The sequence below is a fragment of the Sciurus vulgaris genome (assembly GCF_902686455.1).
Source record: "Sciurus vulgaris genome assembly, chromosome: 2".
NCBI classification, from domain to species: domain Eukaryota; kingdom Metazoa; phylum Chordata; class Mammalia; order Rodentia; family Sciuridae; genus Sciurus; species Sciurus vulgaris.
This window is the reverse complement of record NC_136462.1, coordinates 104,614,334-104,630,645: the sequence shown is the minus strand read 5'-3', so window position 1 is coordinate 104,630,645 and position 16,312 is coordinate 104,614,334. Positions and strand designations below refer to the sequence as shown.

General features: G+C 33.7%; 2 protein-coding genes across 8 annotated transcripts in view; one reads left to right on the top strand and one right to left on the bottom strand.

Annotated features, from left to right (window-relative positions):
• The window catches only part of MNS1 (meiosis specific nuclear structural 1), a 66,951-nt gene that overhangs the window by 19,950 nt on the left and 30,689 nt on the right, over positions 1–16,312 (top strand). For 3 of the 5 annotated variants that reach the window (XM_079129947.1, XM_079129944.1, XM_079129946.1), the window contains exons 8-10: positions 3,492–3,749; positions 7,077–7,202; positions 8,663–8,770. In XM_079129947.1, the coding sequence (XP_078986073.1) occupies positions 3,492–3,749; positions 7,077–7,202; positions 8,663–8,755 (477 nt within the window). In that variant the 3' untranslated portion in view covers positions 8,756–8,770. Of the gene's footprint in view, positions 1–3,491; positions 3,750–7,076; positions 7,203–8,662; positions 8,967–11,087; positions 12,384–16,312 lie in introns of those variants that run through there. The other 2 variants (XM_079129945.1, XM_079129943.1) reach the window with 2 other exon arrangements.
• The window catches only part of TEX9 (testis expressed 9), a 44,762-nt gene continuing 40,877 nt past the window's right edge, over positions 12,428–16,312 (bottom strand). The window contains exons 11-12 of one of the 3 annotated variants that reach the window (XM_079129978.1): positions 13,205–13,339; positions 12,428–12,664 (exon numbers count right to left, since the gene is read on the bottom strand). In XM_079129978.1, coding sequence (XP_078986104.1) covers positions 12,587–12,664; positions 13,205–13,339 — 213 coding nt within the window. In that variant the 3' untranslated portion in view covers positions 12,428–12,586. The remainder of the gene's footprint in view (positions 12,665–13,204; positions 13,340–16,312) is intronic. The other 2 variants (XM_079129979.1, XM_079129980.1) reach the window with 2 other exon arrangements.

The window sequence follows — 16,312 nt, the reverse complement described above, 5'->3', positions numbered from 1 at the left end:
TTATTTGTGGTATATTCCTAGAAGTAGAATTGCTAGGCCATTTTGTGTGTTAGTTGGAGAGACTGGAGACTGAACCCAGGTTGTTAGGCATGCTGGGCAAATGCTCTATTGCTGAGCTATCTACCTTAGCCCTAGTACGGTAATTCTGTGTTTAAGTTTTTACAAACTGCCCAACTTTGTTTTTTACAAAGGCTCTACCATTTTATATTCCCATTCATGCTATCAATGTCTAAGTGTTCGAATGTCTCCACATTTTTACCAACACTTATTTTATTTTGTAACATATTAACTCAAAATGGATCTCAGATATGAACAAAAAAGCTAGAACTATAAAATTTACAGAAGCAAAAACTAGAGGGTCTTCATGAAATTTTTGATAAGCTAAAAGAAGTTATGTCTATTAAAAAACATTTAGAGATCAGTCTTTTTCAACATTAATAACTTCCTAACATTTCTAGGAAAATGAAAATGCAATCCACAGTCTGGGATAAAATATTCCCTATTCTGAAATAATTTTAAAGGCTATTAGAAATCTAAAGGAAATTTACCAGCAAATGCAAAGGGGGGAAATGTTTGACACATTACAAGAAATTAGAAATATTTTTATCAACTAACTAAAAATCCAAAAACATCCTTCTCAGTTATTATTGATTAAAGAGGAAAACTGCAACTATTTAGAGGATGCCATTTCTACACATCAAATTTGATGAGATTCTATAATACTGATACCTGTAGCAATTATTGCAAAATTCTGTGAAAAAAAAATAGGCAGTGAACTTTGAAAAAGGATACAAATTCAAGTAATAAGCAAGAATGAAGAAGGAAATAAAGATTACAAGTAGACATTAACTAAAATCAGGAAAACACTAGCATTAATTAATTCAATTTCTTAATATTAGGGAAAAACAAAAACATTTTATCTTCTAAAAGATAAGAAAGAAAAAAGTCTGAACAAAATTAGAAAGGACAAGTGGTCTATAAAGGAAACAGAGAAGACAGGAAAAAAATCAGAGGTTACTTATTCCATTATATATTAATATGGAAATCTCAACCACCTGATTTTCCAAATTAAAAATAATTTCAAAAAATGTAGAATGTTCAGGCAAAATAATATGATGGCCCTCTCCTGTCTCCAAAACCTTTTGTGCCTTGCCTCACATCCCCTTAGTCCCACCTCTGATTTCAGTGACAGCTCTGGAGAACTTTTGTGAAAGCTTAGACAGACTCTGCCCTGACACTTTCTGGGAGCAGAAATATCCATGCACTCCTTACAAGGTCCTGGCAGGACTGAGTCTCAGTTGTCCACGGTGGTCACTCAGCAATGTGCCATTGTTTTAGCTTGCTTTCTTTCCTGTTTGACTCTGCTTGTCCTTCACTGCTGTTTATTGCAATCATCTCCCCAGTAAAACCTATCAGTCTGTTTAAAGCTGTCTTTTAGAGGAGAATGCAGACTAGGAGATCTCCTGAAAGTTCTCAGAATCAAAGTAGGTCTGCAGCAGATCATTTCAGACTTTCAATGAACAGCTGTTTCTGAAACCACAGAATGGGTTTTATCGTGTAGTTCATACTATATAATTAGCATAATACTGATCTAGACTTATCAAAGGGTACAGGAACACTCCATATTTGAAACATTTTATTTTTGCCAAACATTTACCTGATTTTTAGCCAGATGCCTTCACTATTGAATTGAACTAAAATTTTTTATGGAAGATGGATTTCAGGAAATATCAACTATATTACTATGTTAAATTTGGTATATATGACATTTCTGTGAGCAGAATGTTATGATAAACTCTAGAGGAATTCCAAACCAAATGAGACAGTAACTCTGCCGTCAGTGAGCCTTCTATATAATACTGAGCAAACAAACAAAATATATATTATAAAAACATTTATGTACCCAGCATCCCAAAGAAAAACAAGATATATCCTATAGGAATTTATTTTCAGTGAGGAGATAAGACATATTGTATATATGAAATACAATTAGATGATAGAGAAATTGGAGTCTCTTAATTAAGAGGCCAGAAAGGAAGACAAATATTAGACTGGAGAAAATCTTAAGGACAAAGTAGGATTTGAAAGGGCATAATGAAGAAGGGATAAAGAAGGAGAGAATGAATACTCAGAGTAGCAGAACAAAGCTAATAAAGCTGATTTTCACTTACTCCTACCCACCCTTTTTGGAAACACTTGTTTTGCTATATTATAAAAACTAAAAAGTAAAAACTACACTTCTTTTAGTTAAGGTCTTCATATGACCTAGATTATCTCCAACACTTATCTCCCTTCTTTTAAGGTGTAAAGATACAAGTGAGCAAAATGAAATAGCAGCCACACAACAGGAAGAGCAGATCATTTGGAGGCAGTTTTGACAGCATTGTCAAGGGGAAACATTGGTTTCCTGGTCCTTCCGGAAGTCCTGTGTGCAACCTAATGTCTTATAGTAAATCCTTTGTAGTTTCTGTTATCTCTAAGACCCCTGAACAATGTGGGGATTAAGGCAGATTTTATTTTATTTTATTTATTTTATTTTGTATTTTATTTTATTTTACTTTAACTTTACTTAGGATTGAATTCAGGAGCACTCAATCACTGAGCCACATTTATTTAGAGACAGGATCTTACTGTGTTGCTTAGCCCCTTGCTTTTGCTGAGGCTGGTTTTGAACTCTTGATCCTCCTGCCTCAGCCTCTAAAGGGCAGTAATTTTAGGCGCATTGAGAATATTGGCTTGCATGGGAGCCTGTGCTAGAATTGGGCAAGGGTTGGTTAGATAAGAAAAAAGGAATTATATCAGTCCTTATCAAATAGATGATAAAGCAAGACTTGTAAAACTTAATTGGAATTTAGGTGTTAGGTATGTGGATGATCACTGTAAAATTCTTTAAATTTTTTGGTGTGTTTGAAATTTTTCATAAGTATTTGGAAAATAAAAGCTTGCAGGAAGAGTTATGCTGCTCCAAGTGAATTTGAACTTCCCTGAAAATTGTCTAATTGTCACAGTTAGGTTATTGTTTTTACATTTTAGAGAATTTTGAGAATGAAAGGAGGACTAAAGATGGATAAACGCAGCTTTGATAAACAGGAAGTTGGAAACTGAAAAATACTTAGTGGTTTGGACAGCTGTTTCCGGCAAGTTTCTAGAATGATTCATAGTTGGTACACATTTCAGAGACCACAGATTAAAAAACTCAGGGGTGCAAAAAAGTTTTCATATTAACTCTTTTCAAAGTGTTATATGTTAATTATGAGTATAGAACCAAGATTATAAATATGCACAATAATAGAAGGCTGTCCAAAGGAACATGTCCTTTATCCAAATAGTTTTAAAGGGTGGTGCAAAGTGTTATGAAAAGGCATTACTTTTTGGTTTTTCATAATTGATTTCATTTTGTAATATTAAGCTTGACCAGATTGTCTCACTCTTTGTAAATTAGATTTAAGGAAATGATTATTAAATTAACTTTTATCTGCATTGTTGTTTAGGAAAAAGCAGAAGAGAAATTGAGAAAACAAAGAAAGATGAAGCAAGATTTTGAAGAACAAATGGCTTTGAAGGAATTAGTATTACAGGCTACAAAAGAAGAAGAGGAGGCCTTTAGAAAAACTATGCTAGCCAAACTTGCTGAGGATGACCGAATAGAATTAATGAATGCTCAGAAACAAAGAATGAAGCAACTGGAACATAGAAGGGCTGTGGAAAAACTTATTGAAGAACGTCGTAACCAGTTTCTCGCAGACAAAGTAAGAATTTTTTTGTTAACATTGAACAGCAGCCAGCTTATCTGTTCATCCACTAAACGTTTACTGAGAATTTTTTATATGCCAGTGTTAGATATCTGTTTATCAATCTGTGATATGTTTTCCGACCAATCTTTTATTAAGGCATTAAGAAACTACTTATTGATGTTTATATGTGCTACATACAGTCTGATGTTGAGAAAGGTAAGTACAACTAAGTCCATGACATTTGTGAATTTATGGTCTTGATTAAGAGAACAATACAAAAACTAATTATAAAGATATGTCACATGCTGGGGCTGGGGTTGTAGTTCAGTGGTAGAGCCCATGCCTAGCATGTGTGAGGCACTGGGTTCAATCTTCAGCACTATATAAAAACAAATAAATAAAATAAAGGTATCGTGTCTATATGCAACTAAAAAGGTACTTTAAAAAAAGATGTCACATGCATGTGCTGTTATATAGATATGCATGTGTTGGTATAGCAGAGAAGAGCTGTAGATCATGAATACCTGGAATACTGTGTTACCATAAACTTTTTCCAGTGGGAGTCACTGAACTGGAAGGCCTGGGAGGTCAGGCAAAGTGTAGCAAGGTCAGAATCCCTGCAGGCAATCCTTGAGAGGGCCAAATGTAAAGCTGTTCTTATCAGGTATTTTGGTCACAGCGGCAAAAGCCTAACATACCTTGGAACCATTCCCTCTTACTCACTCAATGATTTTTAGTTGGTCACCAAATTCTGATTCCACCTTAGCAATTACTCTGAAATCTAGTTTATTTGTAACTTTGTTCAGACATTCAATAGCATTTCCATAGACTATGGAAATTGTTTTCCACTGGTCTCTTTGTAACTTTAGTCTGTCTGCCACAAGTTACCAGGGTTTTAAAAAATCTTATGTCCTCTCCTGCTTAAACTTCAGTGGCTTTTGTAGGATAAAATCTCAATTCCTTAGCCTTAATATAAACCAATCATGATTTAACTATACTTTAAGGGAGATGATTATTTATAAAGCATCTAGCAGTCTGCCTGATGTGGTAAATACTTTATAAATGCTATATTAATTAATGTGATCAACCATGTTAGGAAGTACAGTAATTAAGAAGGCAGAAAATTAAAAGACTTTTGGAATTCCCTTAAGGCTTTAAATCTTGCTTATAAAAAAGTAGAACCAGTGCCTGACTGTCCTCTCTCATGGCTTGCAGAGATGGTCAGAAAGACCCTAGAGGAGTCAGCAAGACAGCTACAAATGGCAGTGAAATAAAATCACCTGAAGCAAAAATTGTAAATTATAAAATTTTTGTCTTAATTTAAAAAAAAAAATCATAGACATCCTCAGTATGAGGCTGTGGACTTAGCTTTAAGTGTCAGGAGGATTGGGCAATGTTTTTGTTTTGGCCTCTGGCAGTGAAAAATGATCATTCCATTAGCCTTACACTGCTAGGTATAAGGCTCTAATTCTTCTTTTTTAGAGTTCAGAACTGCTCCTAGCTACTGATTACCTCTGAAAAATTTTGAAACTCCCCATAATTTCCTATAAGAGTTATTCAGAATTTCTCTTATATGGGTAATAAGTCTCATGCTTTCTAAACCATTTATACTATTTACTAGAAAATTTTTTTAGGATTTACACATAATGTGGCGTACTGTATCCCAAGAACGAAGATCCTATATCATACCCAAATCAGAGACTCTACATCATTAGACAAAAATCTAAGTATGCTTTCTCCACAACATTACAGAAGTTTCTTGCATCTCCCCTTTATAAAGAAGGGCTCAGGGCTGGGTTTGGGACTCAGTGGTGGAGCACTTGCCTAGCATGTGTGAGGCACTGGGTTTGATCCTCAGCACTACATAAAAAAATAAATAAAATATAGGTATTGTTTTATCTACAACTAAAAAATATTTTTAAAAAAATGAAGAATGGCTCAATCAGGATTAGGTTTGATTAGAAATTGAGTCTCAAATTAACAGTGGATTAGTTGGTAGTTTATTGTTCTCTCACATGAAAATCTACAGGTAGGCAATTCAGGGATGAAATGAAGGCTCTGTTCCATAGTCTTCAGGGACTCAGGCTCCTTTTAGCTTCTCACTATGGCATGTGTATAGCCCTCATGTGTGTGATCTAAGCCAGATATTTAGCCTTTGTATCCACGTTTCAAGCAGCAGATAGTGATAAAAGGTTGAAGTTTCCATATGAAGGTCACTTATATTCCACTGACCTTGTGGCCATAACTAGCTATAAGGAAGCCTTAGAACTGTAATCTCAGAAAAAAAAAAAAAAAATCAGGTACAACAATTTCATGGCAAATTCTATTATCCTATTTCACCTTAGAGATAAATTAAGAGCAACTCAACCCTTGATTCAGTAGCAAGAAAAATCAGTGAGTAAAAGTTTTTTCTCAATTGACCATCACCATTTTCTTATTCTGTAAAAAAAATAAAAATTCATCTAATATAGTAGATAAAAATATTTTGAGAAGCAGTTCCAGTTTTAAGTGGCATTGGATATGGCTGTGTGCCAGCATTTTAATTTTTATCCAGTAACTTAGAAGAGTTATTACCTTATGTAGAAGTTTGCTTTTATTGTATCAAAGACAGACATCCTCTTTTATGGTTTACATATCTTTGATAAGGAGTAGACTGAATTAGTAGTGACCTCAGAATATTATTTCAAGGGAAACTTTAGCATTACTCTAAAGCAGTTCTTGGCAGAGATTCATCACTATTTCAATGATCTGCATGTTGTATCCTTAACCTTTTCAATAGGCATATTTGGATACAGTTCTGTGAGTCCCTTTAAGACCTCAAACTTTGAGCTACAGTCATAAAACCTGCATTATATGGCATAGAATTTTAATGTGGATATCTAAGAGTGTTAAAAGAGTTTTTCCTGAGAAATACTGGTTCTTCTGGAATTCTTATTGTTACTCTTGTGCTTCATGTGGACTTTGAAAAATATGATGCATATGAGAAAATATTTATTCTTTGGATATCCCTGTTTTATTCACTAATTGTTTTTGTCCTACCCTATAAACTGTTTTTACACTGTTTATTAGGAAATCAGTGGGTATTGACATTTTGCTGTATGCACTTGTCTCCTTAAAAATTCCAGTCGTAACTATTACTCTTGTAACTTTAAAAAACGAAAAAACCTGTGTGTACATATAAGATACGAGATATTATACACTAGTTTTTTTGGACTTAGTATCAAATAATTCAACAATTTTATCACATAATTCACTGAAAGTTTTGTTTTAGTTTTGTTTGAAAACTTCTTAAAAGATTAACGTTTTTCTTGACCATTAATAAAACCTGATTTGCGTTTCCAGCAACGTGAGCTGGAAGAATGGCAGTTACAGCAAAGAAGACAAAGGTGTATTAACGATATTATTGAGGAAGAAAGGCTAAAACTTCTCAAAGAACATGCTACAAAATTATTAGGATATCTCCCTAAAGTAAGTGACCTTTATCTCAAGGCCTCTAATAGTGAAAAAAAAAAAAAAAAAAAGTGATATTAGAATATCAGAAGATGAAGATGTCACACACATCTTGCTGTTATAAAGTAACAGTGGCCAGGCATTGACTCTCATTGGGGGATCATATTTAAACGTCTCTAAAATGAGGGAGTTGGTCTTGGCACATTGAGCTATGACATAATTTACTGAATTTAGATTTTAGGTTATTTTCTCCCCTTTCAAGCACTGGAGATCCAAAAATAAACCACCCTAAAGCAACTACAATACTTTATATTCCAAAGATGATAACTTATGTGAAAACATTATAATTGATAACCCAAAGATAGGCCCAAGCTTGAACTGAATCTGAAACAGATCTTTTCTATATTAGGAGGGTATGTTATAACTAGGTCTAGGTAACATCAGTTTTTAAAAATAATTCCAAAAGATAGTAAATTTTCATATATATATCATAGTGAGTTTCATAGGTCACGTAATCATCTAGATTCACATAATTAAAATTACCATCCTTCAAATATAGAAATCTACCTTTTGATTTATTAATGTGGTAGAATTGAATGCATCTTTAATGTTCAGTCCAAAACTAAGGAAGGAGAAAGATAGATATATGAATAATTATTGCCTGGTTTCAGGACATTATAACCTAATTGCTTAGAATTAACGAATTATATATATTAATGCTAATGGACTTATGATAAAATCCATTCATAATAGATAAATTTCATAAAATAGATTATTAATTCTAGGAGAGTATCTGGGTGTCAATATTTTTGTGGTGAAAATAACTATGGAGGCAGGAGGATGATTTAATAATCCTGATACCCCAAAAGGACCTTTATCCTTTGTCCTAATGGCCCAAATGACCTAAATGATTTTTTAAATTCTTTAGAATGCAAGACAGATATTTCAGTTTAATTTTGTTTTAAAGAGACTTTTGCTGTATTCTATAGGGGAAAAGAAAAATGAGTGGAAGTGTGAAGAATTTCAAAGGCTTGCTTAAATGCCTTAACTCTAAATCTGAATTCTTTCCTGCCAATTCTTTCCTGTTCACTGATTAGCTATAGAACAGAGGCATGGAGAACTGATCCCATGTGTGAATGTAGTAGAGCTTAGTGTCTTCATCTTTAACCTCCCTCATATTATAGAACTGTTTAGACAAGAGTAGGGTACAATATAAATTAAATTCTTTTCCTTTCAGGCAATCCTAATTTTAAAGTAGAAGAGCCCAGATTCCTATCACAAGTACCTGCTCTGGATCTGATAAATAAGGAAATTGGGTCAATAATATAAAGTCATATTTCTGGAAAACATTAAGTTTATTGAATAGATTTAATTGTTTTGGATAACTTTACTAACCTCATGTCAGTGTATTTGTTATCTTAAAAGTATTTAGTGCATATTCTGGCATTCAAAAGTAACACAAAATATTGTTCTTGTAGGGAATATTTAAAAAAGAGGATGATATTGATTTTCTTGGTGAAGAGTTTAGGAAAGCATACCAGAAAAGGAGTGAAATTTGTGAAGAAAAGTGATACCATCAACATTTGGTAAAACCTGGATTTTTCTGTACATTACCACTAGATGTCAGTGTAACTTTCGTTTTACAGTTTAGTGACAGGAATGTTTTATTTGTATTTTCTATCACTGTATTTCATAATTTATAAACAAGTGTCAGATTAATATTTTAACTGAAAAATTTATATATGTGCATATGTGCTCCCAGGCTGTCCTGTTCAGAGATTTTTCTTGTTTGCCTTAGCTAGTACTGAGTTCTAGTTTCTAGTGAACTGCCCTTCATCTATATTTATGTTTGGGAACTTTACTAATTTGGTTTGGCCAGGGAAATGCATATTTAGATTTTGGTTTTAAAGTACATTATTCTGTCTACTATAAAGGAGGATTAAAGTAAGTAAAAATAATTTAAAATGCTTTATTACTAAATGAGCTTGATCATCATAAGTACTTAAAAAGAATCTTTATAGTTCATAATTGAACATAAAATTATTAGAACATAAAATAATTTTTAATTGACAATGAAATTATATGTATCATGTTTGACAGTGTTTAGAAGTATAAATACATTGTGGAATGATTAAATCTAGCTAATTAACCATTTTTGTGTTAAGAGCACATAACATCCAGTTTTGCATTTTTTAAGAACATATTGTCATTAACCAGCCACCATGCTATATAATAAATATCTTATTCCTCCTAGCTGTGATTATGTATCCTTTGTCCAACATATTCTAATATCCCCTCTAATCACTCATCCTCTGGCAATTATAATTCTATTCTATTCTCTACTTATGAGATCAGCTTTTTTTTTTATATACCATATATGAGCTAGATTGTGCATTGTCTTTCTGTGACTGGCTTATTTTAATAATGTAATGTCCTCTAAGGTCATCCATGTTGCAAATGGACAGCATTTAATTCTTTGAATAGAATTACATTTATCTTTTACATTTATCATTTTCTTTATCCATTCAACCATTGTTAGACATTTAGGTTGATTCCATATTTTGATTATTGTGAATAGCGTTACAGTAAACATAGGAGTACACATCTCTTCAACATATGGATATCTCTTTGGATATATATCCAATAATGGGATTACTTTTTTTAACATATGAGGAACTTACATACTGTTTTCCATAATGGCTCTACTAATTTATATTCTCACCAACAGTATGCAAGTTTTTTTCTCCATATCCTTGTCAGCACTTGTTACCATTAGTCTTTTCAGTAATCACCATTCTAACTAGAGTGAGGTGGTATCTTGCTGTGGTTTTGATTCACATTTCCATGATCATTAATGATATTGAGCATTTTTTTCATATACTTGGATTTGCATGTGTTCTTTGGGAAATGTCTATGTTTTGTCCATTTTTAAAGTGGAGTGTTTTTTTGTGTATTTTTTATTAAATTTCCTTCACTCAGTATTCTGTAGCTTTCAGAACAGATCTTTCACCTCCTTGGTTAAATTTACTGTTTTGTTTTTTTTTTGATAACTATTTTAAAAAGGATTGCTTTGTGTTTTTTTCCCAGATATTTTGCTATTAGCATATTGAAGTGTTATTATGTTGATTGTCGTATCCAGTAACTTCACTGAATTTATTTGACCTAACATGTTTGGTAGAGTCCTTAGGGTCTTTTATATGTACGATTAGATCATTTGCAAATAGGGACAATTTCTTCTTCAATTTAGATACATTTATTTCTCCTGCCTAATAAAATGCTCTGGCTAGGACCTCCTCTACTATCTTGAATAAAAGTAGCAAAAATGAGCTTCCTTGTCTTTTTCCAGATTTTAGAGGAAAAGTTCAACTTTTCTGTTTGGTACGATGTTAGCTATGGGTTTGTCATATGACTTTGTGCTGAGGAACATTCCTACTATACCTAGTTTGTTGATCATTTTTATCATGAAGGGATACTGAGTTTTATCAAGTGTTTTTATGTATCTGTTGAAATATAGTTTTTGTTCTTCATTCCACTAATATGATATGTTTTTATGTTGAATCATCTTTGCATTCCTGGAATGACTCCCATTTGATCATGGTGAATGATTTTTATGTACTGTTGAATTTGGTATTTTGTTGAGGATTTTTACATCTGTGTTCATCAGGGATATTAGCCTCCCTTTTTTTTTTTTTGTTATGACTTTGTCTCATTTTGGTATCAGAGTGTTGCTGGTCTAGTAGAATGGAAGAATTTCTTTCTTTTTTTTTTTTAAAGAAACAGAAGAAATCCTATTTAAATGATTGGTATAATTCAGCAGTGAAACCATCAGTCCCTGTGCTTTTATTTGGAGACACACTATTGGTCTGTTAAGTTTTTCTGTTTCTTTGTAATTGTTTTAATCAGCTTTTTTCATCGCTGTGACTAAAAGACCTGATAAGAACGATCAGAGGAAGGAAAGTTTATCTTGGTGGAAGCCTCCATGATCCCCTTAACTCTAGCATCCTGCATTCCTGCAGAACCAGCACCACATGGTTGATGCCAAGGTCTCCTGCCATCTTTAGCAGTAGCCAAGCTACTAAGGACCATGGCTGTAGCAACCTCTGAGTGGCTAGCAAGGTGAAACTACTTCCTAACCCTCCCTGCACAGGGTTCCCACAGGGTCTCTTCTCAAAATAACTTTTACATCCTGGAGCCTGAGATGGTTGTGATCTTGCCAATTTCCGAGATTCCTCAAGCCATCTCTCCTATTGTTACTAAGTACTTAGCAGTGTCTCTTTAGTAATAATTTCTTTAACAACCACACTTTCCTTAGCACCAGTTTTACTCACACTTCTCTGACAAAGTTTTCAAATCTTTTTGCTTTCAGCTCCTAATTATCACAGTAAACGTGGCTAAAAGCTGCCAGCTATATCCCATGTTGGGCTGTCTTGAGAAATTTCCTCCACCAGATTAATTAGTCCGTCACTTAAATTCAGCCTCACAAAGTCTTAGATGGGCAAAATGTAGACAACTTCTTTGGACTGTAGCTTAATTTCTAGTAGAGTCCTCATCCTCTGAAACCTCATGCACCAAATCTTTGTCCTGTGGGCATTCTAGTCTTCTGAGCTCCCACTAGAATCGCCCATTAAGCTTTGCTTATCACATTTAAAGCTCTTTCAGTTTCCATCTCCAAATTTTTGCAAATTCCTCTTGTATTTACAACAGGTTATTATGTTAGACTGATAACTGATCACATAAAGTCACTTCCCATTTTATATATTTTGTCAGTTTACATTTTTGTGCATTTATATATATCCCTTAACAAATTGGTACTTTCAATTTTGCCAGTAAACCTTCGTACTAAACATACATGACTTATATACCACCATTAGAGTCTTCCTTGGCTGTGGAGTATTGGAGACACTAACAGCAGGCCCACTGCAGTAATACCCAATGCTGGGCAGACTTAGCCTTGACTCCAGCTAGTACACACACCCTGGTACCATATAGGAATTCATATCCCTGTAAGACAGACTCAAGCCTGCTAGCCAACTGCAGCAGCCTTAGATTATGTACAAACCTTATCAGCAGGCAGACCTCAGTACCTGTAGGTTTCTGGTACTAAGTATTACACCTGTGAGAAGGATCACTGGAGAGTCCTGTTTACCATTTGCTTCATCTTCTAGAATGTAAAATATTTTTAAGTGCAGTTATAAAAAATCAAAAAGGATATGGTCATAAGAAATCGATTAAAAATTAAGTCTTGCTAATTTTATACAATATTTCCTTTTTATTAATAATTACATATCAGAAAAAGTTTTATACATCTAATTAGGGAATCTTTGAAATTATTTTGATTTCACAAATATCTTCAAACCCCTTATAAGTTTTTAAAGTTATAGAGACCAATTGAAGTAGATCATTTATGAATTGCCCCATTCAAGTGCCTTCATAAATTCCTCTTCAGTGAAAGATAGCATCTTGGCAGCTTCAATATGCATCTGTTTAAAAAGAAATCAATATTGTCTGACTTAATATTGAGTAGACCATAGAACAAGGAAAAGTTTGTAGATAATGCTATCAAAATATAAGTTGTAGAAACATGTATTAGAATACAAGCAAACTATTTAAAAAGGCTTTCTTATCCAACAGTAATACTGAACCAACCTACCATTAAAATTCAGTATTGTAAAATACCTGACCTTTATAAAAAAGGAAAGTGGGAATATTATGAGTTCATATCCTTTTACCACATATTTAGAGCAAGGAACAAAACTGATTTGGACTGTGTTCTTTAAGGTTTGAAAAGGAAAATAGTCACCTAAGTAGTCATTGTTATATGTGAATCTATATTTGGCACATAATAGTACCAGTCCCACTTTCCACATAACTAATTTACTTGCATGATACATTATACAAGCGTATGTGTAATAGATTTTATTTAGATAGAAATTTGTCTAGGGGTGTCAAAATAAAGTAAAAATCTAAGTATTTTAATAGAAAGGACCAGATAATATCTATAGTCACTCATTGATACTCACCTTCTGCCTTTTTAAAACATCAATTAATTTTAATTGTTTCTTAAACCCTATCATTAATTCTCCTTTTTGTTTTTCTAGCTTCTTGTTTTCTGTTTTTAACATTTCAATTTTTTTGTGTTCTTCATTTGCTATGTCCTACAAAAGAAAAAAGTTTCTAATATGTAATCTTTATAATTCTTTTCCTTAAGACTATCACATCGGTAATAAAAATTTTTAACTGAAATATACATGTATTTAAAATTTTCTTTGCATTACCAAATAACTGGAATTTGATAGGTTCAAATCATGGTCAGGTCTCATTAAAAAACTTGCATTGAATGAACTCTCCTGAGAGTAACAAATAAGTCATAGATGAGTAATAAGTAGTAAGCAAAATATGATCCCTGAAGGACACACCGGTTGAGACCACATTCACCTCATTTTTCATTAGTGTACTTAACCAGTTCATGAGTTCATAGGGATAAACCTCAAACCAAAAATAGCCATCTTGCTGGAGTAACAATACTGCCAGGGTGGTACAGGTTTCTATGTGAGAAATCCTTTGTAAAAACCCCTTGGAATCTGCATACATGTTTCCCTCTTTATAGGACTGAGGGTCTTAGGAACCTGTGAAAGGGAACAGGTACAGTCTGAGCAGAGAATACATGCACTGCTCATAAGGTAGACTAAGTCTATAATCTTGGTAAAATTGACTTGGACAATGCAAAAAAGAATCAGTGAACTTTAAGGTGGATCAGTAGAAGTTATTAAGTACAGAAAGATCTGTACTTGAAATGTTTAGTCCTTCATACAATAAAATGATAACAAAGGAAATCTCTACCACTGAGCATCCCAATTCCCTTCTGTTTTGAGACAGGATCTAAGTTGTTGAGGCTGGCTTTGCACTTAGGAGACTTTTACCTGAGCCTGAATCACTGGAATTACAGGCATGTACCCAGCTATACTTTTTCTTTAGAAAAAACAACTCTTTAAAAGTGATGTTAGCAAGATGGCATGTTAGGAAGCTCCAGGCCTATGCACTCCCATATCCAGACCAAAGTAGTTCTGTGAGAACTCTAGAACATAGGCAGTGATGAAGAGAATGCTAATCAAGCAAAAGCCACATTAAAAATGGGCAGAAATCGGGGCTGGGGAGATATCTCAGTCGGTAGAGTGCTTGCCTTGCAAGCACAAGGCCCTGGGTTTGATCTCCAGCACCCAAAAAAAAAAAAAAAAAAAAGGGCAAAAATCAAATGGTGTTTGCTCTTTCCCCACATCCTCCCTGGTATAGCCACTCCCCATTTCCTTCTCTGAGATGGAAGGGAAAATAGGCTAAGTCAAAACTGTTAATTATAAATATTTATGCATCAAACATCAGAGTGCCTAAACGTATTAAGTAAAAATTAACATATTTAAAGGAAAAAACAGCTCTGCAATAATAGTAGAAAATATGAGTACTTTGCTTTGAATAATAGATACAACCACTAGGTAGAAAATGAAAAAGGAAACAGGGGACTTGAATACTACAAACCAACTGGACCAAAGAAAAATATAAAATACTCTTCCCAACAATGGATGAATAGTTTTCTCAAGTGCACATGGAACATTCTCTAGGACAGATTATCACAGACCACAAAAATGTCTTAATAAATTTTAAAATGCTGAAATCATACAAAGTATCTATTCTATTATTGGAATGAAATTAGAAAAACTGGAAAATCCAAATTAAGCAACACAGTCCTGTGTTAGTCAACTTTCCATCACTATGACAAAAACCTGAGATGAATATTTAAGGAGGAAAGGTTGATCTTAGCTCATGGTTTCAGTCCATGGTCACCTGGTTCTGGTGCTTTGGGCACAGTACATGACAACAGGGGGTACCTGGCAGAGGCAGCCTGTTCACCTCATGGCAGCCAGGAAGCAACAAGAGGAAAGGGTTGGAGTCCCAATATCCCCTTCAAGGGCATGCTCCAATGACCTAACTTCCTTCCATAGGCCCTATCTCCTAAAGGTCCGTTAATGCTCATAGAATCATGGGCTGGCAACCAAGCCTTCAACACATGAACCTTTGGGGGACATTCAGGATCCAAACTATAGCACATTCAAACTACCAGTGGGTCAAAGAAGATATAACTAGGGAAATTAGAAAATCAGTACGCCAAAACTTAATAGGGCAGAGTGTAAACATTGCTGATACTAAGGATGTGATACTTATATTAAGAGTGGACAAAGATCTCAGACCAACCTAATTTAACATATTAAAGAACTCAAAATAACTAAACTCAAAGCTAGCAGAAATGGAAAATAATAAATATAAGAGCAGAGATAAATTAGAGAAAAAAATCAAACGAAACAGTTGATGCTTTGGAAAGATTAACAAATTAATGAAACTGCAGGTAGACAAAGAAAAGAGAAAGAGAATTCAAATACTTAAAATCAGAAATAAAAAGGGAGGGCAATACACCAATTTTACAGAAATAAAAAGTATCATAAAACTACTCTTGTGGCTTAGTGGTGGAGTGCTTACCTGGCATGTGTGAGGCACTGGGTTCGATCCTCAGCACCACATAAAAATAAATAAAATAAAGGTATTGTGTCCATTTATAACTAAAAATTTTTTTAAAACTACTATGAACACTGTAGCCAACAAATCAGATAACTTAAATGAAATTGATAAATTCTTAGAAACTCAGCCTACCAAAACTGAATAATGTAAATTGTGAGTAAACTTATAATTAGTAAAGATACTGAATGAGTGAACAAAAACCTTCCAATAAAGTCAAGCCCAGAAATGCCTGGCTTCACTTGTGAATTCTACCAAACATTTAGAGAGGAATTAATACCATCCATCCTCACATACTTCCCCCAAATTGAATAGAACACTTCTGTATTCTACAGAAAACCATAAACCAATATCCCTGATAAATTTTGATATAAAAATCCTTTACAGAATAATAGCAAACTGAAGTTAACAGCACATTTAAAGAATTATACATGGTGACCAAGTGGGATTTATTGCTAGAATGCAACCATAGTTAAACATTCAAAAATCAATGTTAACATACCACATTAAGAGAATAGAGGAACCCCACATGGTCATCTGAATTGATGCCAAAAAAGTATTTGACA